Genomic DNA, 21,977 nt, shown 5'->3' on the forward strand with positions numbered 1-21,977 from the left:
GTATGTAATTCTGAAAGTGAAATGTATATATTTTTTATATATTTAAGTAGATGATGATTTAGGGTTTTTTTCTGAACTGCAGTCTAATTATTTTTGGAGGCTTTTGTAACTTTATTTTAATGTGTTTGAGGAATGCTTCACACATTGTCGTCTTGTAAAAGAAAAAGAAGTTTAGAACAGTCTTTTCCCTTTTGCCACGTTATGTTGGTGCATCTGCTGTGAAGCAAGCACATTCCTGTCATCATTGTTTATTTTTAGAAATAACACTGATCATATCTCCAAAGTGATCTAAAGGCATGAAAAATAAACTCCCTTAATGATGCATCAGAATACAAAAGTTTAGTTTAAAAGATGTTTTCAGTATCCAGTGATCTGATCAATGTCATTTCCTATATTGTTAGCAAGGCAATTTGTTACCATTTGCTGTGCATTTACATTTTTAACCACCTTCCTTTATTTTGAGGGAAATAGATTATTTCCTAGAGATAAAATCTGATTGCTTAATTTTTTTACTCAGTGTGAAATATCACCTTTAACTGAAAAACTTTCTTTCATCAGATAGGCACAGTCTTAAATACTGATTTTAATGGCAGTTAAAAATGGCGGTTATTAGTTGCTTGCTGTATTGATACAATGTGGATGATAATGAGTGAACACCAGATTCTATTCTCCAATTTGAGTATTGTTAACCAAAAATGTTTATTAAGGGTAGTTCTAAAACCTACTTTTGTCAGTAGAAAGATTCCTGGCAGCTTTAGTGGTTACTGAGACCAAACCCCATGTTCGCTAGTAGACTAAATCTAAGCAACCTTACTGCCCTTGTGGAAGTATAACTGTGGCCATGTTATGAAGTTTACAAAATGAATCAGATGATATTTAAGGTGAAAAGAACTCGGAAATAAAACTTGTATTTGCAGAACCACTAACTAATAACCTCACTGTGCTTGTAGTATAAGTATGGATCTAGTGTTTAAAGAAAATTTAACAGCTGTTAATATTTGAAGCAGCATTGGTAATGAATGGATGTTTTTCAGGTTAAATTAAAATCAGAAAACGTAAGATACTTAAAATGGTGTATGCCACTGATTATGGAAAGTCTTAAGAATATTCTACAAAAGCTTGAGCTGCTGATGATAATACATTATAATGCAGTGTTTTTATTCCTCAGTGTCAATTTTGGTTTGAAGATGTGAGTGCAACAGTCATTAGAGTTGACAAGTATTCTGCAGAATGCAGAACAAGAGAAGCAATAGACTCTCTCTACAAGCAATTCAAAAAGTTTATTGAGCCTACAGTGCCTCAACAAGAAGAAAAAATTCAGCAGATTATAGACCTCGCTAAACAGTTATATGGTGAGGAGCTGTCTGGTAATGTGCTGTGGGGAAAACCCCAATAGTTTAGGACAGGAGGAAGCAGATTCCTAGATACGCTTATTTAAGAAGAAAATCCCATGAAGTTTAAAAAACTAATGTTTCAAAGTATTGACTGGAAGAAATGAAGGATTTCAGAACCAATATTAAAAAAAAATAAATACAAAAGTACTCAACGCTCTCGTACTTGGTTTTCTGTATACAGCTTGAGTTCACCTTGGAATAAAAGTATGAATGTCATTGTAATATTTATTAGCTTGGAATTAAGACTTCATGGCTTATGCTATCTCGTAACAAGCAAGCCTTTGAAGTCAAAGTATATTACAGTGATATACCTCCTGAGTGATTTTTTTTTTTTCAGTAACACTGTTAATAACTAGTGATATTTACCAACTTTCTTAAGCATTTTATTAGCCAAAAAAGTAGATTATTATGTAAATACTGCATTTAACATTGTATTGATTTGGAACATTGTTGACCAATAAGAATGAAGGTCAACAGACTTCAGGTTTTGCTTTTTTTCTTCAACTGGTAATTTTTATATACTTGTTGAAGTTATTTTATCCAAAGATATGGTAACCAGACAAACGTGCAAGTATAGTGTGTAGCCTATCAATTCAAGTATTAAATCTGAAAAAATTTCAACAGAGTCAAACTGTGCTTTGACAATCCTTTAATTTAGTGTTGAAAAGACTAGAGGGCACAGATTGGGGTTCCCCCCCCCCCCCCTTTTTTTTTGTAACCTTCTTGATATAAACATTCCTATCTGTAGGAAATTGGCTGACAGAATGGATTCTTGATGCCAGCTGATCACGAACACTGGGAGAAAGAAGCTGCTTTGTGTTTTTTATGTCACTACATGGGGAAAAAAGCTTCTCATCCTGACTGTTTTGTAGGAGGTATCGAAGTGCCTCATAGCTGTGTAATACAGCAACTGGTTTAGGAGACATTTTATGAGGTCGTCATTTCTGGTTAGTGATACTGCTTGAAAAGATAATTTTGTTCAAAGAGAATCTAAGCAAAAGACCTGCAGCAACTATGAGGGCTCATCTCAAGTAAGCTAGTAAGAGGTAGGAAAACATATTGCTGTGAATCACAGAACTACTTCAACAAAACAAAACACAGAAAAACATATTGTAGTATGTTGGGATTACAAAGTACATTGGTGTGCATCTGTTTGAAGCATTCTGTTCTACTTTTATGTTGTTCTAACTTTGTAGGAATTGAAGAAGGAAAGAAGTATGTTGAAAAAGCTGTATTAAAGTACAAAGAGATCATTAGTTCTATTGATCGGTTATGTAGATCTCTGAGAGAATTTAAGGAAATTAAGGTATGTTTTTTTTTAATCTGGAAAATGTATTGCATTTGTATCAATTTACCAGGCTTAGTGTCTGAATCAGAACTTTTAACTGAGGATCACCTGAAGTAGTATGAAGCATTTCTGCATTGTTTGCTTTTCCATTACCTTAGGTAATGATTGTAATAATTGAAATGCTGCCTGTTTGTCCACTAAATGTTTCCTCTAGGTTTCTTTTCCTCAACTTTTAGAACTGTTACTGCTTTCAGGTAACCTTTAGGGAAGAATGTCACAATTTATTTGAGTATCTAGACAAATACTTTTTTTCATTCTTTTCTTCTTCCCTTGGTGCTGCAATATAGGTAACTGCTAGATCTGTGAATTGCAAAATAACATGTCAGGGCCCCCTACTAGAAAAATCATCCTCCAAACTAATTTGTGTTAAAACCAAAGTAATTTAAATTAGAAAAGCATGTCTTATAACATTGATGATTAAGAGAACAGCAGCATTTTTAGTTTCATATTCTGATAAGCTTGTTTATGTGGAATAAAGTATAACATATCAACTGAGGAGGAATTATGGAAGACAGCTGAGGGAGCTAGATTTTTTTTTGTTCTATTCCATCCTCCCACTCTCAAAGTAATACATGATAAATCTCCCACATGCAGCAGTAGCTGATGGGTGATTCTTCTGGGAAGCTGGAAGAGTTAAGATGCTTAAATATCCTGCTCTTTTTGATGTTGAGTATTGTTTCACTTTTTTTGGATGGGGTTATGCTATAAAAACTAATGAATACTCAGAAGTGTCCATGGATACACTTAAAAGCAGTAAGAGATGCCAAAAATATGAATTCATTGCAAAAGTCATTAGGTGACTGACAAGAAGGCTTTGCCTTGAACTGTGACCATAAAGAAACTTCAATAAAAATGCCAATTGATTTTTCAAATTTCTCCTCCCAATCCATGTGTTATATAAATGCTGTTTTGTGCAGGGCAGTAACCCCAGGTTCTGTGAGAAGACAACTTAGATCCTTTGATCTTTTTTGTAGTTCAACATAGTATGGATCTTTTCAAGAGAACTGGAATTTCAAAGTAATTGTAATATTTCACTTTGACTAATTTTGCTAATTGTAAAGTTATCTTTCTTTAACAGAGTTTTTTTGAGAATGCATTTTTCATACAGAACCATGCTTAAACTATTTATTGAGTATTTTAACCTTTAATTTAGATAAATCTTTAAATGAAGTCAAAATGAATATAAAAAATAATTTTCTGCAATAGAGGGTATTTCTGCAACTTTTATCAAATGAAAGTATTTTTTTTATAATATGTAGTGTTCTGAGATTTTAAAACTAATATACATATTGAACATTTCTAGAATATCTCAATGGTTGTTATCTGTATCTTATGAAGAATAAAAAATTCAGCAAATTATCTACAGAAATAGGTGCCATGAGTATGGAATGCCATGATTATGAATTCAGTTTCACTTTCTGTCATTTTTAAAGCATAACAAATTAAGAGGAATTGTTGTATTGTGCTATCTTTCCTGATTTTACAGGGCTGTTGAATATGAGAAGAAAATTCTTGGATTTTTAAAATGCAAAATTAGAGGCTGCTACTTCTTCAGAAAAAATAATTGAACAGATCACACAGAATTTTTCACTTGTTTAATGCTAGAATGGAATTTCAGTAATGCAACACTCCCTTATAAGTACTTATTTAGGGCTGTAACTTTCAGCTGGACAGCTAAAGATGTGAAATACGCAAAACTGTAACTATAGAACTTTTGGCTTTCTTTGTATTGTGCCACTGTGATGTTCCTTGAAATCTGTGGATTTCTTCCATGCAATTTTAAAGAATTCATGAGGTCTTCATAAAATACAGTATGGTTGTCCAGGTTTCTGTTGTGAAAGTACTTTGTAACCAGTTGGACAGTCTTTGAGTCTAAAGCTAGAAATAAGTATTAGCCAAATTGAATGGTAAAATAGCTAAACTAAAATACAGTTAACTATATTCAGAGTGGTTATGGACTGTCCAGATGGTAGGAAAGCCAGAACAAATGCAAATTTTGCCTGATGTGTTGATGATAGGTTTTAAATAAGATTTCACTTCTTTTTTTCCTGCTGTGTTGTACAGAACATAAGTCAGTGTGTAGGTAACAATTGCTACCATATTTTGTGTATAAGCTTACTTCATTTTCTTTTCACACAGCAGAAAGATGAGTTTTCTGAAGAGTTGGTTACTGTTCAAAAAGAAGAAGGAAATGGTCAAAAAGACAAAGCAGAGGAAGAAAAGCAGCAGGTTAGTTGTTGGGGTTTTTTAAAACTAGAACTCTGTTTCTTCTGTTTACTTGCCTATTATTTTCTAAAATAATATTATTTTCATAATCTTTTACATACTTTCCTTTGGTCTTGTTGCTACAGTATTCTTAATGCGGATGTCATCTTTGTGAGCATTCCTCCTTCCTCAAGGGAGAACACCTCCTGTTCTCTCCTGTATAATAAGACATAAGGGAATATAGGAAGTTATAGGAAGTAACAGAGGAGACTGCTGTTAGTATTTGCCAGAGGCCTAATATTCCTATATAACCCCTAGAGACAAGCTATGAATGTATTTGATTTTTAAGTAATAAACTATTAGAGAAGCCTCATATCTCAGAATTTGAATAAGTAATGGTAGAAATTGTGTTTCTTTGTTGAATCATTAAGGTCTTCATTGTTCTAAACGTTTTTTTTTCAGGTGGCATCAGCTAAATTGCTTACAAATTCAGGAGGCATTACTGAGAAGATAAACAATACTCTGTCTCCTGCCAGCACTAAACAGGTATCTGCCGTTCGTGTTGATTTTTATGTTGATTTTTCTTTTTCTTTTTTTTTTTTTTTTAAATCAAATTGATAGACATTGTTGCATACTCTCAAAAGAATTTTACTCCTTAATTTGTTGGTTCTCAAAAGCAATGGATATTGTTACAGATTGGTGGACTTTGACTGTCTTCTCATTTACAGTATTGCAAAAATCCAATGCAAAACAAGCACAGAATTGCTTCAGTTTTGCAGCAGTGTGAATGACAGGAAAGCAGTCGAAAGCAGTCATGGCAAAAACATGATGAAACACAAATACAGCTGTCATCAGTTTAATATGACATCATGTCATGACACTATACATCGAACAAATAACAGAACTCAGCATCAAATAGCAGTCTTCACCCTAACCTCAGAACACTGAAGTTACATTTTAGTTTCCAAAATTTCATGCATCAGAGATCATAAATAAGTTCCAAAGTATGGATTGCATGTTGAGGACAATGCACAAAAGGAAATTAGATCATGAAAGACTGGGTATGCATTTAGAAAGATAAAATCATAGCAGACAAACATGTTTTACTCATGGATATATAGTAAATGAATATGAAATGTTCCAAACCGTCAATGAATAAATGTAGTCCTAGAAATACAGGCAATACAAAACCAGACCTATGTTTTATGAGATTAATTCCTTTAGCTTAAGAACATTTTGAAGTCTTGGGATCCTCGATGTGAATTTAAATAATTTACTATGTGAAATATTCTGGTAAGTTGGAGTGGGTGTTAATATATTTCGGTCTTTAGAAAGGTAGCATACATTGGTAATTGATTTAGAGTTCTAAAATTTCTGTTTTGCAAGCTGGTAACATAGACCAATACTACAAGACATTAAATTCTGATGTTTTGCAGAAATTAAACTAATAGTAACATTCCCTTCAGTTCAATACAGAATGTCCTGTAATCTGCTGATGAGCCAAAATTGAGCTGAATTAATACTGTCACCTCCATTCCAAGTTAATGGGAACTTCACCATTGACTAGAAGCCCAGATTTCACTCAAAATTTTGTGACAGTTCTAAAGAGGCACTCTCAGGAGTATCACCTCACCCAGCAGATGTCCATAGCCCTATTTTCTGTTTTGCTAGACTGCAGCTTTGTCAGTCCTCATCAGACTGTGCCTCAGCTGCCAAGTGGAGAAGTCAAGGGTATGCGAAACAGCAAATATCAGATGTGAAGTATGGCAACTATGATGCCTCCACCCTTTTCATCACTCCATACTTCACTTACAGAAGTAGCAGATTCTTCTCACTAGAGTTTTTCTGTCTTCCATTTCTTCCCTTTCCAAGGAAAGAACTGGACCATCCCCAGCTCCTTGTCTAGTGGGCCAGCAGTCTCTTTAATTTTGACTGTACTGCTAGTACAAGCTACTTTTGCAGTATTAATTTGCTTCAGTAATAAATACCCTCTAAAAGTGGTCTAGACAACCTCATAGCCCATTCATCCTCATGCTGCTTTGATCCCAGGTGGCACACCAGGGCTGAAAGTCCTCGTGCTGCCCAAAGCCTGTCTGACAGCTTGCTCATTCACTGCCCACTTGTCATTCTTTTGTCCAGTATTTTCCTCAAGATCATTTTCCAGCAATATTTGAAATATGTCTGTTCAATTCTGTGATCTCCAGATGAAGTGACTGCTACACTGACAGCTCAGCCCTGCGCTAACATCCTAGATTAGTCACTGGAGAATTCATACGTTGATGTGACCTTCCTGTAGTTGTCCAAATGTATGCCACTGTGCGTACATGTGCGTAGACTCAACAGACAGAATGAATCTGGACCATTTATTCAGACAGTAGAGACTGGATATTCAGAAACTTTGACCTCTTTTTTAAATATACTTGCTCAGAATTTAACATTTTAAAAAAATTTTCAATTTCATAATACTTAATCTGATTTGGTTTATTAAATTTGTTAGTGCATGTCAGACTAAAACAGCCAGAATTTGCTGCTGAACTGCCTGTTAAAGCTCCATTTAAGAAAGACTTGCAAATTTGATCAGGCTTAAAACTGAGAGTTCTTTAGAATCAGGCTGATAAGGTTAAAAGAGTCGGGTGACAGTCAAATTAGCAAACCCTAAAAAATACGCTGTATGAGTGTGTTGGAATTAATCCCAAAAAAATAACATTTTTTGGGGGAATAGTTTACAGTTAGTTAGAACCCCAATAAAAAATTAGAATGTGTGAAGAAAGATGTAACTCAGAATTTATTGTTTTCTGAGTAATTGGAAGGGGGAAAATTCAAACACTTCACCAAATTGGAAAGTCAATTATAATTTATTATGTTTACATCCATGATATATTCATATTGAAAGACACTTTGGGGGTCAGAGTTTATCAGGGGAAGCCTGTGGAAAACACATCTAATACCCAAACTTGAACTCATCTTACAATTGAATTGAATTAATAAAATAAACACAGTAATGTTCCAGGTTTTTTCCAGCCATTCATTCATGGATCTGGCATGAATCACATGGCTTTGAAATAACAAATGTATTAACTTGGAAAAACATCTATATTAAAACTACCATATCTACAGGAACAGAGCACATGTGAGGTTCTATTACTACTTTTTACTTTTTAGGTAATTTTGTGCACTGATTATTAGGTTATATTTAGAGCAATAAAGCAAAAAGAAAGCCAAAATGAATGTGCTGCTGTGTTTCTGTGCTGTATACTGCCACAGAGACCTGGTTTGGAAAGTAATGACATCCAGTGTATCACCCAGTTGATTTGAGTGAACAGTTTATAGGTGATAGAAAGATTGCTTAGTAATTACATATTTTTGTATAGAACTCAACAATGAGAGAAAGCATAAGAAAACATCCTGAACATTTGCTGACAGACCTGGCAAAAATTAAATAGGCTTGAATATGTCTTTACACATTTGTATAAAAAACAAGAGGCAGAGAAGCAATGATTGAATCAGATGAGGTCTTTGATGCTTTCTGATTAAAATTAATGCACTCGTGCCACATCCAGTTCTTTTTGATACATGATGAGAAGATGTTTTCTTTACTCTGAATCCAAAATAATATAAAAAAAAAATAATTAACAATGTATTCTGTTAATGTTTTGACAAGATCTTGAAACAGCTGGCAAAAAATGAGGGAAATATAAAATGCTTGGAAAATATCTTAAAGATGTTGTTTTAATTCTGTAACTCTTGAACGTGACTGGTGACTCTCAAAGAATCAAAGTCCCGTAACCTGGCTGTTAATATATTTTTATTGCTATAAAACTGTTTCACATTTAGATGTACTTAGGCTGCCATCTCCTTCCCCTTGCAAATGCTTTTATAAACAGCACGTACAGGAAATCCACAGGTTGTTTATAGAAAAAGTAGTTTTTATTGTTACTGTTACGATAAATGCTTATGTATAATAATAATACCTGCTAGAATCTATCCAAACAGTTTGAAATTCCAGTTAGCTACTGCAGAATTTTCCATGAATTATTCTTTTCCACATATTTCCTCCTGCTTCTCAGAATACATTAAGCTTAATGAGAAGAAGTATTTCAAATATTGTTGCTAGCTTTTGCATGAAAAGGAGATGCATAGAATCATGGCTCATTCTCTCTCTTTTTTTTTTTTTTTTCTTCTTCTTTCCCTTCTCTTCTTCCCCCTCCTAATTTAAGGAGAGGAATAAATTGGCTGATATTCCAATTATCTGTCCAGCTGGTGAGGATCTTGTTTCACAGGATACAGATCTGTCATCTTCAGCCAAAGAGGATAGTTTACAGACTGAATTCCTGGCAGAAGAAATACTCTCCGGAGATGAATATGAGTGTATATCACCTGATGATATCTCTTTGCCACCGCTTTCTGAGACTCCAGAATCCAACCTCATGCATTCTGAAACAGAGCTAGAAGAGCAGTGCTGTTGCAGTTCTCATAGTCTGCATGTTGGTTCCTATAGCTTGCAAATGCAGAAAACCACTAGTATTAAAAAAGTGATGGAAGTATCTGATCTCTTAACAAATTCTACTTGTGCTGGTGCTACAAATAATAGAATGGAGAGCTCATCAGATCACACTGAGAAGTTTTGTATCTCTTCGACGGATTCTGGTCCAAAAGTCAGAGCAGTATCTTCTTTGGCTTGTAGCTTACAAGGAATATCTGAAACTAGCACCGCTTCCTGCACTATAAATGCCAAACCAGTATACAGCATGATGAGTGAAGTGTGCAAAACACATTTGCAACACCTTGAACTTCATAAAAGCATGGCAGAAACACAAGAACAATTGCATGACTTGAATAACTGTACTAAAACCCAGGACAGGCTGCATGCTTTGCCTGATGCATTCTCAGGTTTCGTGTTTCAATCAGACGCCACCAGAAGCTGTCAGAAGCAGATGGTCACCCGAGAAGAGATTAAAAGTTCATCAGAAAAGAACAGCATGGCCAGCCTAACTGGACAGGCGCCTAACTTCTCCCAGTTTCTGTCTAACAAAACCGTCATGGAAGGTTCTCCGGTAACTTTGGAAGTAGAAGTAATGGGATTCCCAGAGCCTACACTGACATGGTGGGTAGCTTATAATGAGAAGTAGTAAATATACCTATTAGCAGGACACCTTGAACCACTTATAACCAAATTAATTAATCTCTAGACTAGAATAAATGTCTTGTATTCTTTCCACTCCACACTTCTGCATGATTCCCACCTTCAAAATTGCTTTTGATAATTAACCTACTTGAAATAATCTCTCTGTACTTAATTTTACAAATAATGAGAGCATCAAACTACTGCAAGCATATCCAATGTTTTTTAAGCAAATATATCATATAGATTTTATCTTCCGGAATATGACATTCCACTTGTTCAGTAATTTCTTAAAACAAATGCACACTCCACATTTACCATAAGTAAACTCACCTGTGTCTTCTCAGTATCTTGGCACTGTATATGGACAGAAAGATGGGGGGGGTGTGTTAAAATATTTATATAGCCACTACATATAAATAGAGACACACATTTACATATATGTGAGAGTCAGTTGTTGAAAACTGGAGAGAGGTTACAGATTAAAAAAACCTCAGCCTAAATGTCTACACTAAGAGAACCACATTTATATTACATATTCGCCTGCACACTCTCTCTTTCTGAATTGCTGTATGTCTAATTAGACTGTTTTAAACTGTGTTTGTGAGAAATACAGGTGATGTAATATAAACGTATTTTAAGATGACTTTTTAGAAGTTCCCTACCAAAGGGAATAGGGATTGAAAGAGGGGCAGAATTTGAAGATTTTGCCCTCTGTGGTGGCATATTTTCCTAAAATTTTATGCAGTTTGCCATTTTCCCACTTACTCTATTGGACTTTCACAATGGAGGCCTTTCTTATAATGTATTAAAAGTAGATATGCCTCTTACTGGAAATGTTTTGCTGATAAGATTATTATTACACACGTAAAGAATTAGGCAAACCAGGGTTTAGTAAGCCGAATTTTCTTCTGTGGCACTGGGGAAAAAAACCTGGACACTGCACTTTTGGTGCTTGCACAGTGTTGATACTGTGTTTGGTATCAATAAAGTTACTTTGTTCTAAATCCTGGTATTCTATGATTTGAGGAGTGTTGTTGGTGAAACAAGAGGTAACTTCAGTTTTATTTTAGCATAAGAAAGCACTAATTTAGCTCAAACGTATATATACTGTTGATATATGGTCTTTTAAAAATATATTTTAACTGAAAACAGTTTTGCAAGTTGGGCATTTATGAAAACATTTTAAAAATGGGGGGGTTGTAATTAAAAATACACTAATACCATGTATTTCTTTTACTGGTGTAGACACCCTGTTGGATATATGTGTGGAAAAGCATTTCTGTGTTTGAGTTAGGTTAAATGTAGCTTATGCTGAAACATCACAAGACAGGAAGAGCCAGAATTTTCTCTCACTTCCGATATGTAAATAAGGAGTCAATACCAATACATGGTGACAGATCTTAAGTGTTAGAATATGACACCAGTTCTCTGAAATAACTCCTCATGCATTGTCCTGTCCCATTTGATAATGTGAACTGAATAAATGTTAAGTGAGCTGGGGTGGAGGAACTGTTCTTTATACTGAAGACACAAGTTCAGAAAGTTTGTAGGTTGCTTATGCATCTGAAGACCCTATTCATGAGTTCAGTGTGGATTGACTCAACACCTTACTAGCAAAAATGCTTTGGCACCAAACTGAGGGCTCAGGCCTTTGTGCAACTCTCTCCAATACTGCAGTGAGATAACTGTGACTTGTCCATTGAAAACCATTTTTAGAACCTTATTTTCTAGTATTAAAAATGTATTATCAAGCAATTTGAATTTTTTAAATATTCATCCATATTTACGTATAACTTTGAAACTGAGGGATGAGATCACAGCAGTGAGCTCTATTGCTTGCTGGTGGTGTAGTGTCAGAATTTGCGAAGATCTACTTGGCATACAGTGATATAAATCTGACTTGAAAACTGACTCTCTGCTTCAGGTACAAGAAGGGCCAGAAACTGACTGCTGATGAGCACTTAAAGTTTTTACAAAAGGAGACAAAGCATACTTTGTTCATTCAGAAGGTGTGTGATAAAGATGCTGGCCTCTATGTTGTTCGAGCTAAAAATCTGAACGGCACTATCTCATCAAGTGCCATTCTCGACGTAAAAGGTAACAGGCCACCTATTACAAGAATAGACTGGATAATGCTGTGTGTCATCTATATTAGCATATCACTAATGTACTGGCTATTCACAAAATAAGTACAATATTGACTGCACTGGACTTAATCCTCACATGCCAAGACAACATTGAACTTTTCTTACACTGCATCTTTCACAATCTGTACCAAACCACTTTTATGTCACATGATATATTGCTTGTTTCTTTAATACCAGTATTATGTGCTTATTTTCCTTTCTCACAGTGATGTTGAGATAAAAAAGTTACAAAGATTCTATAATCTGAGGCAGAGTTTTGCTTTCTAAAAATAGTGACATTACAAAGTGTTGGGAGCAGTTTTAATTGTTATAGGTATTAAACGTCAAGATACACCCAGGTAGAGTGCACAGCTAAAGGTGTCTTTTATGATATGCCTTTTTTTCGGAGGGGGTGTGGAAGCTGTTGAAATTTTTTTAAACATTGCATGTGTCATTTCCAACTACGTTTTTCTCATATACTCTTCAAAAAATTTATTTGTAGGCTAAAGCTTTTTAGTAAAGAAATCGTACCATTCATGATTGCACTGGCATAGATCAGATTTAAATCCATCTCATGTCAGCAGATAGTCTTCACAAATGGAAGTTGCATTAGTTCCAATAGAGTTGTGATCTACGCTACAGATTTGACCAGAATCATCAGGATTTGTGTAAGTGGCACCTAGCATACAGTAGACCAAAACTCCCAAATGTTTACAAAATGAAGTATTCCAACATAGCAATCTGCTTGGGTAGATGCTTGTGATACTTTCTCTGCCTTCTTATAAAATTAAAGTTATAAATAGTCCTAATAATCCACTAAATTGCTAGTATAAGACAAGAAAGATAATAGTTTATGAAATGAGTATTTGTGCATGGTTAAAATGGTTAACACGCTGATTTCAAACAGAATCAACCAAATTTGGCAAAAAGTGTATTTATACCAAAAAAAAAATATTATTTCAATCAAATAAAATTCTCCTGTAACTTCAAAGCAGTAAATCTGAACTAGAATTTTGTTCATCTACATATTGCATTTCATTCTTGACAAGGACAACCACAAATACATTTTTCATTAAAGTAGTAGTTTGCTTAAATATTTGGTAACATTCACGTAACTATACCCATGGAAGATTTCATTCACATATCCTCAAATGTAACTTCATTCTTTAGCTCCAGTACTTGTATTTCTACAGCAAAAAAAAAAAAATTGACAAACAGCTACATTATTTTTTCCTGCATCTTTGGTTTGCAGCTTTCATATTACAGCTGCGTTGGTATGGAAAAATTATAGAGAGGAAATATTTACTTTCCCTTGCATAACTTGCCGAAATGAAGTAAGCCTGTTACTGTGTAGCATGCTATGAGCAGAATATGTATTGCAAATTGCCGGGGCTCAGTGAGATTGAAGACTCTCATTTAGGTATTTTGGCCCAGTTAACTACAGCTTTATTAAAATTCCTGTAACTTTGAAACAGGAGAAGCTCTCAAGGGAATATAACCTTGGAGCAATACGAGAGGGGGAAGGAGGAGGTGGTGAGCAGATGAGGGAACAAAGTAAATTCTAACTAAAATTGGAATTGCCCTTATGAACAAGTTTCTAAGTCCAGTTGTCTCCCAGAAATGTTCATTTGTAAGAATTCTCTCAGGTACAAAAAACCCTGAAGTGTACTTGCCATTTTACAATAAAGCTAATTTTAATAATTAGTATGATTTTGAATGCTTAAATTTTCATAAAATTCGATGTAGTGGTTTTGTGCCCTTATGACTTTATGATTATTATAAATATACAGCAAATAAACTAGGTGAGCAAGCTGACTTGCATAAGCAGTACATTAAGCAGTGTTGTGGCAAGCACAAAACAAAATGCCTCTCCTATAAGCTGTAAGGTTTTGTCTGCTGCAGAGCTGCCAGTGCTTGATAACTTTACCCTGTTTATAATACTAATTTTCTATTTGAAAATTGAGTCTTCTAGATGATGTCTGCCCTTCAATCCTTGTTTTCTAGTGAGAGTTGCCATCATTCAAAAATTAAAAGTAATCACGGATGTTCTTTTGACATGTTCTAAGTAACTTTATATGTTACTCAAGTAATTGTTTTCAGGCATTTTTTCCCTCAGCATTGAGGAGAAGTATTATGCACGCAGAAAACCCAAGAGTGAAAGCAGAGATGTTTTCTTTCCTCTTCTGCCTTGCCTTGCCAGAATTAGGCCTTTAAATTGAGCTTTAATTGTGGTAAGACTTGTGACAGTAAGTGTCATTGTAGTTCTACAGATGCTGGGCTGAAAGCTGCATCTCTGTTTCAGCTTGTGGATCCTTCATCTTGAAAACTACAGAAAGTTCAGTGCTAGAGTGATCATTGTTCTGTCTTTTTTATATAGCCAGTGTGTGAGTTCAGAGATATGCATTTGACCTTTTTAGTTGGAGGAGACCCATTCGCTGAGCAAAATAACACTGGGATGCGAGTCTCTGTCCAGAAAGCAGGCTAGAGCTAGGATTCCAGCCCTGCTTGGGAAAATTTGTCCCAATCTTATTTGTAGTTCTATCAAAGCAGGAGGAAAAGATGGGGACTTTTCATCATGTCATAGAGCAGGAATTGGAGGTAGCTTGGATTTAGACTTGTAGTTGGATCTGATTGCTTGCTGGCCGTTACAGAAAGACCACTAGCTGTTTATGATAATCAGTTCTACAAGTTAAAAAGGCAACAAACAGATGCAGAGCTACTGCATGAGTGTACAGAGATTATGGGAACAATTTTTTTCCTGCCGTACGTCCAGGCTCTTCAGGTATTACAAGGGAGCAAGCATGCAGAACTTCTCCTGCATATGCATTTGCATTAAATCAGTTTCTGTTAACTTCGTTTAATAGGCTTTAGAACAAGTGGGAGAAATCTGTTAGTTGTTTTACCTGAGATTTGACAGCCAGAATACAAGGCCAGTTTACAAAATTGGTTGAGGTGCAGCTTTGAATCCAAATTGGATTTATTCCATTTTTTATTACTATCTGTAAGAAACCAGCCAGTGATGCAGCCTTTTATTGGAGTTTGGCTTGCATTCACAGTTCCAAGCACAACAAGGAGGACTGTCAGTCTTTCCTCTAAGAGGGAGGAGTTAAAGAGAAGCCTCAGACAGAGTAAATTTTATTCCAACATTTACAAATCTGTGCTGTGTACGCCTATGAACAAGCGTATTCTACCTTTGGTAAAGTTCTGAGTATGTATTATGCTGTGTATGTCTTACCAAGTATACTTATGTTTTAGCCCCTTAGCAGAAAAACATTTAAAATCAATACAGTGCTGATTATTTTTTTCTTCTGAATTATGGTTTAAATAGTTTGTGAAATGACCTTTGTTGCTAAAGTTTGTATTTTCCTTATCTATTTTTCTCCTTTTTCATCATATTTTGAAAGGACTATTGGTAGTTCATATACTGAACAAGGCATAAGAGTAGTTTATCTTAATGGACTTTTTCAAGGCATTGCTATTTGAGACTTGAGTTGGGATTACATGCTCCAGGAAGGCTTTCCAGGTGAGGAAGCTGTATGGACATGATGCCCCTGTTCACTGCTATGATATGGTGTTGAAACAGCACCCGTGCTCAATTTTATTGGCTGGAGAAGGATATTTCTAAGCCAAATCTATCTAGAAAGATGCTAAAGGAAAGCTGCCCTCTGCCTACAAAAATACAGAAGCAGAATGGTAATGAAATGCCAAACTTGGAGAGTTTAACGCTCATTTTCCAGATTGAACCATAAATGACTGTTCTAACTGACAAATTAGGTAACCCAGATTTCAACACAGCCTCACATAAAAAATTAGGTCAGGGGTGATCTTGTCCTCAACTATGCCAAGACAAAATTATTCCACTGGGCAAGGGTTGATTAATGCGGAGTTCTTTGTACACCCCGATTAAAATTATTATGGGTCTAAACCTTATATGGAAGATCCCAATGGATTACCTGGCACCCAGGGAAGTCAGCTGACTTTCTAAGGAGACTGTGCCTCAGTTTAGCTATTCAGTTCAAAAGCAGCTGAAGTGGCTTATGATTTGCTGCTGTGCCAATACATCCACTTCCATTTTTACTCAAACATTATCTGTGCAAAGTAAGCTTCCTACTACTTACTGGATTAAATCCTGGGATTGAGTTCCTACTTAAACATTAAATAAAATCTTTCAAGTTTGACTTGTGAGAAGAAAGTGAGATGCAAATGAATCCAACTTTCAAAATCTAAGTACACTATTACTTTCAAGAGCAGACAAGTTTGGCATTCATGCTATTACTATGTAACAGACACTGTGAAATAAGAAAAGGTCAAAACAAACACCTTGTCACTTTTGAGAGTGTTGTCATTTTTTCATAGTCAGATATTACAGTTATTAAATGCAAAAAGTTATAAATATAAGGCCAGAAATTGCCTTAGCACACCTGTAGATCTTAAATTGTTGAAGCATGTGATCCCTTTCTTTATTAAAACTTTCCTCTGAGAATTTGAACTTCTGCGTAAATTTTAGATTAACTAAACTTGATTTTGTGCGTATGGTATTGCATCCACTTTAATTCAGAAATAGTTTTAGATGCAATGTTTTTGATGGGTATGTGGATACCAGCCATGTTTTTAATTGCTGTAAGAAACAAGTCTAAAAAAAGGCAGCGAGATTAGAGATACCAGATACACAGCAGGATACTGAGTCTCCTGGATTTAATGCTTTGCTTTGCAAACAAAGGTGTAATCAATGCTGATTACTGCTGTGTTGGTAGACTGGTTTTAAATATCCTTTATTTAAGGACTGTAATGAATGCTCAGAAAAATTTTGCTGGAAAATTCCTGCTGTTTTCTGTTCAGATAATCTTAAAAGAAAGTGACAGGAATGTAGTCTCATGATACATTAATATTTCTCTGAAAGAAAACCACACTCATTCTGTTTCAACAATAGTTTCAGTGTAATGCTTCCCCCCTTGACCCCCCCCTTTTTTTTTACAGTTCATGTTGTGATACTTCAATTTTTCCTTCTATTAACCATACTGTAGAAGCAAGTAATGAATCTATGTATTTTGTATTGTTCTGGTTCTACTTTCTTGTTTTACAGTGCCGAGATCCCTCGTCACAGTCACAGTTTGAACCTATAATTACTACAAGACCCCCAAATGTTTATATCTTCCCGATTGCTCTCTTAAAGCGCAGATCTAAATCTCAATCTCTTTGGCTTTACAACAAAAATATTATACTTAGGCATATTACTAATCTAAGCACCCTTCCTCCTTCCCCATATGCAGACACCCATTAAGAAAGTGGTGGAGGTGTATTTACACAAGGTGTGTAAGTTTGGAGGAGAAAGGGATTAATTATTTTAATTTTTCAAAAGAAGCAGCCTGTCTGGGGGCCCATTTGTGAGTCAGTAGGCAAAGGGAGGATGAGGCATTCCTCTGGTTGGCTTTGGATCAGATGTGGCTGGAACTGCAATGGAGAAGGTGGCTTCCTCTCAAAAGACTGGTAAGGTATACCTGTTTCTGGACCTTCTTCTGGAGACTTGCTAGGGTAAGCTAGAAATTCTGTGTGTGTATATATTCTGTGGCTCAAAGGAGCTGTGTCTTTAAGAATTACTGCTCAGACTTCTTTAATGAGGCTACACCATGGTATTTGAGACTGGAGCCCTGGATTATGGATATTTCAGATCAATTGGGTCACAAAACCCACTTTGTATTGCTTAATAAAATTCCTTCTGACTCTTAGGAGCTTCACTGAGACAAAGTCTCTGAACAATAAAGTGCAGTGTCTTAAGTTAGAGCAATGCTGAGCGAATCCAAAGTCTCTGAGCAGCATGGTGTGAATCTCAGTCTACCCTACATCTTTTGAGATCAGGGAGGTTGATAAACTCGCTAATACCACATTTCAAGACATCAGATTGAAAATGACATATATAGAGTAAATAGATTAAGAATAACTGTGAAGCAAAGTAATAAGAAATGACTGCTGAAAACAATTTGGCTTGGTCTGGTACTTACTGGTATATGAGAGAGACTTGGGGCAGGGGTGAATGCTCTGTGATAAAGCCAGATGCAGGTGTTTTTTCCATCTGCAGACTGCTGAGGTTTCCTTTCTGGTTCCACAGTTTGCAGCAAAAATCTACTGGTTCCTACAAGTAACTCACATAATATTTAATATTTGACCAACTTCTTACCTGAAACCATCGGAGTGGGGATTTCAGTATCACTGACTACGTGAAATGTTTTTCACCACAATGCAGGAAAAAAGATCTGTTCCTTCTAACCTTTGTGGTCCATAGGATGTCCAGCCAAGAAATAATTTTTAAATGGCAAGTTGTCTTAGCTTATTCTGACAAGTCATGTTGATACAATGGGAAAACCATTGGTGAAATATAATCATCCATTGTATTTTGAAGGTTGCTGTCAGAAGAGGAACTCTCCTTTTGCAGCATATTTTGTTGCACTGTTGAGTTCTAACCTGTGTCTTTCACATTTCCCTTTGCTCTCTACAAACTGGTAATTTTAATTTTTATGTTCTGCTGACTTACTGATACAAAATCAAGATGTGGTCTGATCATTATCACCATTCCATTCAGATTATTATTATTTTCATTTTTTTTTAAATGGCAAAAACCATCCTGGTATGAGATGCAGCCTGACTTCACAAGGTAATACAAACCACACAAGTATTTGAATCCAGCCAAAAAAATCATAAGGAGTGGCTGATGGCCACTTAACGTTTTCCACCAATACAAGCTAATCATGCATTGTTTGTGACTTACTGTCAGCCGCCTGCAAAGAAGAGCCAGGACTTGGTTTTTTCACTTGAAGTGAAGCTGTAGATCCCAAATGTCTGTGCTTCAGGTGCATGCAGTGCAATGGTGGTGACAGCTTGCATGTGCTAACTTTCAACAGTTAAGAACTGAGTTGTTTGAGCTGCTGGAATTGGCTAATGGAGACCTTAGCTTAGCAAGAGTATGAGAGAGTAAAACTCATATTTCTGCTTTCTGTTGTGGCCTCAGTCCTACAGTAAATGGGAAGTATGTAAAAGCAGCTAAGCTTGAAAGCTTGTTGCAAGTTAGAGCTCACCTAAGCAGTGGATTTATTAATACAGTGGGTGAAAACATCTGCATCACCATGCTGAGAGTTCCACAGTTCCACATATTGGGCAAAAATAGCCATGGGCTCAATACATTTAGGTTTAGAAGTTGCTGGGCACTTTTGTGAGATACACTGATTTTTGTTTCACAATAGCATAAAGAAAAAAAATATCATCCTAAATGAATGGAGTAGTGCTGGCATAGTTGAGAGCAGCTTCACGCTCTGTTATTTATCACACATTTCAGTAATTAGAAATTAGAAAATCAGAAATTAGAATTCTTAGAAATTTCCATTTCTAAGAAGGCTGGTGATTACTGTTAAATACTTTTGACACATGGTACAATTCATAGTAAAGAGGAACAAGACTTTCTTTATGTGATAGGAATGCGAAATGCTCATTTTTGTTGTAGTATATGCCTCTGTGTGTGCTTCCCTGTGTTAGCATCTTCTGCTTTGGATTCCCTGTGTCAAGAATACTTAGTCTGAGTTCTGAGGTTGTCATCTTTTTTGCTGTGGCCCTGGAGGTGGAATGTAAGTGGAACTTCAGGTAGTAAGTAATACAGTGATCCAGTAAATCCAGATTTACAGCTCATTAAGTTGTATGTCACATGAAGCAATGCTTTGATTCAGTGCAAACGGATGCTGATGTATTTGTATTAGCTAGGCCTTGTACTGGCTCAGGTGTCATCTGTCCTCCCGCAGCTGGCACGAAGCCAGCACAAACTGAATCTCACGTGCTCTGATTGTTGAAGTAGAAATGCAATTACTAGCCCATCCTTGATCTGAATCAGATTTGTACTGGATGATCTGATAGTACATCGTTTCAGTATTAATGATGGCCAAAATAATGATCTTGATCAAAGTGGTACAGAGGCCATATTCTGGCCCTCATCCTTGTTGCAAATATAGATAAATCTTTTTTTTTAATTTTTTCAATAACTTTTTTTGAGTAGAAGGATAGGGGAAAAAAAGTGAAGAAAGAGCATGACGTACATCAAGGCACTAAATGCAAAAGTTTGTTCTCTTGAATATGTCACTTTACGTTTGTGTGGAATATTTACTCTTCCACCTTTCTCTGAAACACAATCCACACAGACTTGCCTACTACCTACACAAAGGACATGATTCTTCAGTATTACCGTGGAACTAATATTACTGTACCGATGCATGAAATTCTTGGATGCTTAATATCCATGCATTTCAACAGACTTTATAGTATATAGATAAATTATGTCTGTCTACTAACTGTCTAGCAAACAAGTTATCCTGAGTTCCAGGCATCAATAAAGGTTCCTTGTCATGCAATGTGGTGAACTTTATAACTATGAGAGTGGATTTTTTTTTCAGTTGTTTTAGTTGTGTTTTTTTTAAATACAGTGAATAATTTTTTTCCAGTACAAGGAAAGCACCCACACTTCATACAAAAATTTGGACATACAACTCTACAAGAAGGAGAAGATTTAATCCTGCATTGCACTATACATGGAAATCCCAAACCACATGTCTGCTGGACAAAGGATGATAACCAAGTGGTATCTGGAGACATTAGTGTATGTTCTAATGTTCTTGAATATTTATTGAGAGCAAGGTATTTTGCTTTATGCTACTAATAATCCCCTATGTGCATTCTATTGTTTTACAGATTGAGAAATTAGGAGACACCTATTACCTTTTAAAAAGAAATGTGGTCCTTGCTGATACTGGGAAATATATCTGTGTTGCCAGCAATGAAATTGGAAAAGCACGCTGTTCTGCTTTCGTAACAGTGATAGGTGATTCATCCTGCCAGCTGCATTGCATGTTTTTTAGGCATGTTGTTGCCATATTAAAGGAGTACCTTGTTTCCACTAATGCACATTTTGTTTCAGAGAAAAATAAAACCCCAGAAATTTCTGCTGTAACTCAGGCTAAGTCAGAATGGGAAGATGGATACTTTTCAGAAGAAGTGACTGTCACCACAACTGAGCTAGTACAAGCCCATGACATACATTGTGTGCAAGATCAAAGGCCAGTGGCTAAACATCTCCCAGTAAGGTAATTTACAGCTTACTCTGTGCTGTGTCTTGTAACATTCCAAGTGCTATAAGTACCTTAATTTAGAAAGCACACATCACTCTTCCTAATCCTATGAATTTTTGCATAATGTAAATTAAATGCATGTATGACTATCTTTTACACTTAATTCTTCATCAGAAGATACGCAGTTCTGTTAGATGAAAAAAACCTTGTAATACAGTAGAAAATGCAATTTGTGCAATAAAGTATTTAGTGAAATATTTTTTTTTAAATCTAGGTATCTTAATCTAGATATTAAAGTAAGACTGAATAGCTCAAACATAGAAAGTATTCCAGAAGTTCAAACTGGTAGAACTACATGAACATGAAGTTTTAGTAACATTATATGTAAACAAAGTTTTCTAATAGGCAGGCATTTTATTTAGAAGAGTAAGTAGCAGTCCTAATAGCACAGGAACAGTCATTGTTTATTAACTGATTAAGGATGAAAAAACTTCCCACTGCAATTTCAGAAGACTAAATGAGAAACATGAAGTCAGTAGTCCTTGTGGTGACTTGTTGTGCAGGGTTAAATCTTGCCTCCTGCATTTAGGCTATGATAGCCTACTCAGATTTATGGTGCTAGAACTGCCTGTCTTTTGTTGAGTAATATATTTGGGCATGAGAGAGTTTTTATACCCT

At 35.6% G+C, this 21,977-nt stretch overlaps 1 protein-coding gene across 2 annotated transcripts in view; it reads left to right on the top strand.

The window, feature by feature from the left end:
* CCDC141 (coiled-coil domain containing 141) overlaps positions 1–21,977 on the top strand; it is a 97,784-nt gene that overhangs the window by 74,545 nt on the left and 1,262 nt on the right. The window contains exons 20-28 of one of the 2 annotated variants that reach the window (XM_055812439.1): positions 1,169–1,352; positions 2,591–2,700; positions 4,885–4,978; positions 7,152–7,156; positions 9,165–10,051; positions 11,997–12,169; positions 20,676–20,830; positions 20,923–21,052; positions 21,149–21,314. In XM_055812439.1, coding sequence (XP_055668414.1) covers positions 1,169–1,352; positions 2,591–2,700; positions 4,885–4,978; positions 7,152–7,156; positions 9,165–10,051; positions 11,997–12,169; positions 20,676–20,830; positions 20,923–21,052; positions 21,149–21,314 — 1,904 coding nt within the window. Of the gene's footprint in view, positions 1–1,168; positions 1,353–2,590; positions 2,701–4,884; positions 4,979–5,409; positions 5,494–7,151; positions 7,157–9,164; positions 10,052–11,996; positions 12,170–20,675; positions 20,831–20,922; positions 21,053–21,148; positions 21,315–21,977 lie in introns of both variants that reach the window. The other variant, XM_027786239.2, reaches the window with a different exon arrangement.

This window comes from Falco peregrinus, chromosome 8, assembly GCF_023634155.1.
Source record: "Falco peregrinus isolate bFalPer1 chromosome 8, bFalPer1.pri, whole genome shotgun sequence".
Classification (NCBI taxonomy): Eukaryota; Metazoa; Chordata; class Aves; order Falconiformes; family Falconidae; genus Falco; species Falco peregrinus.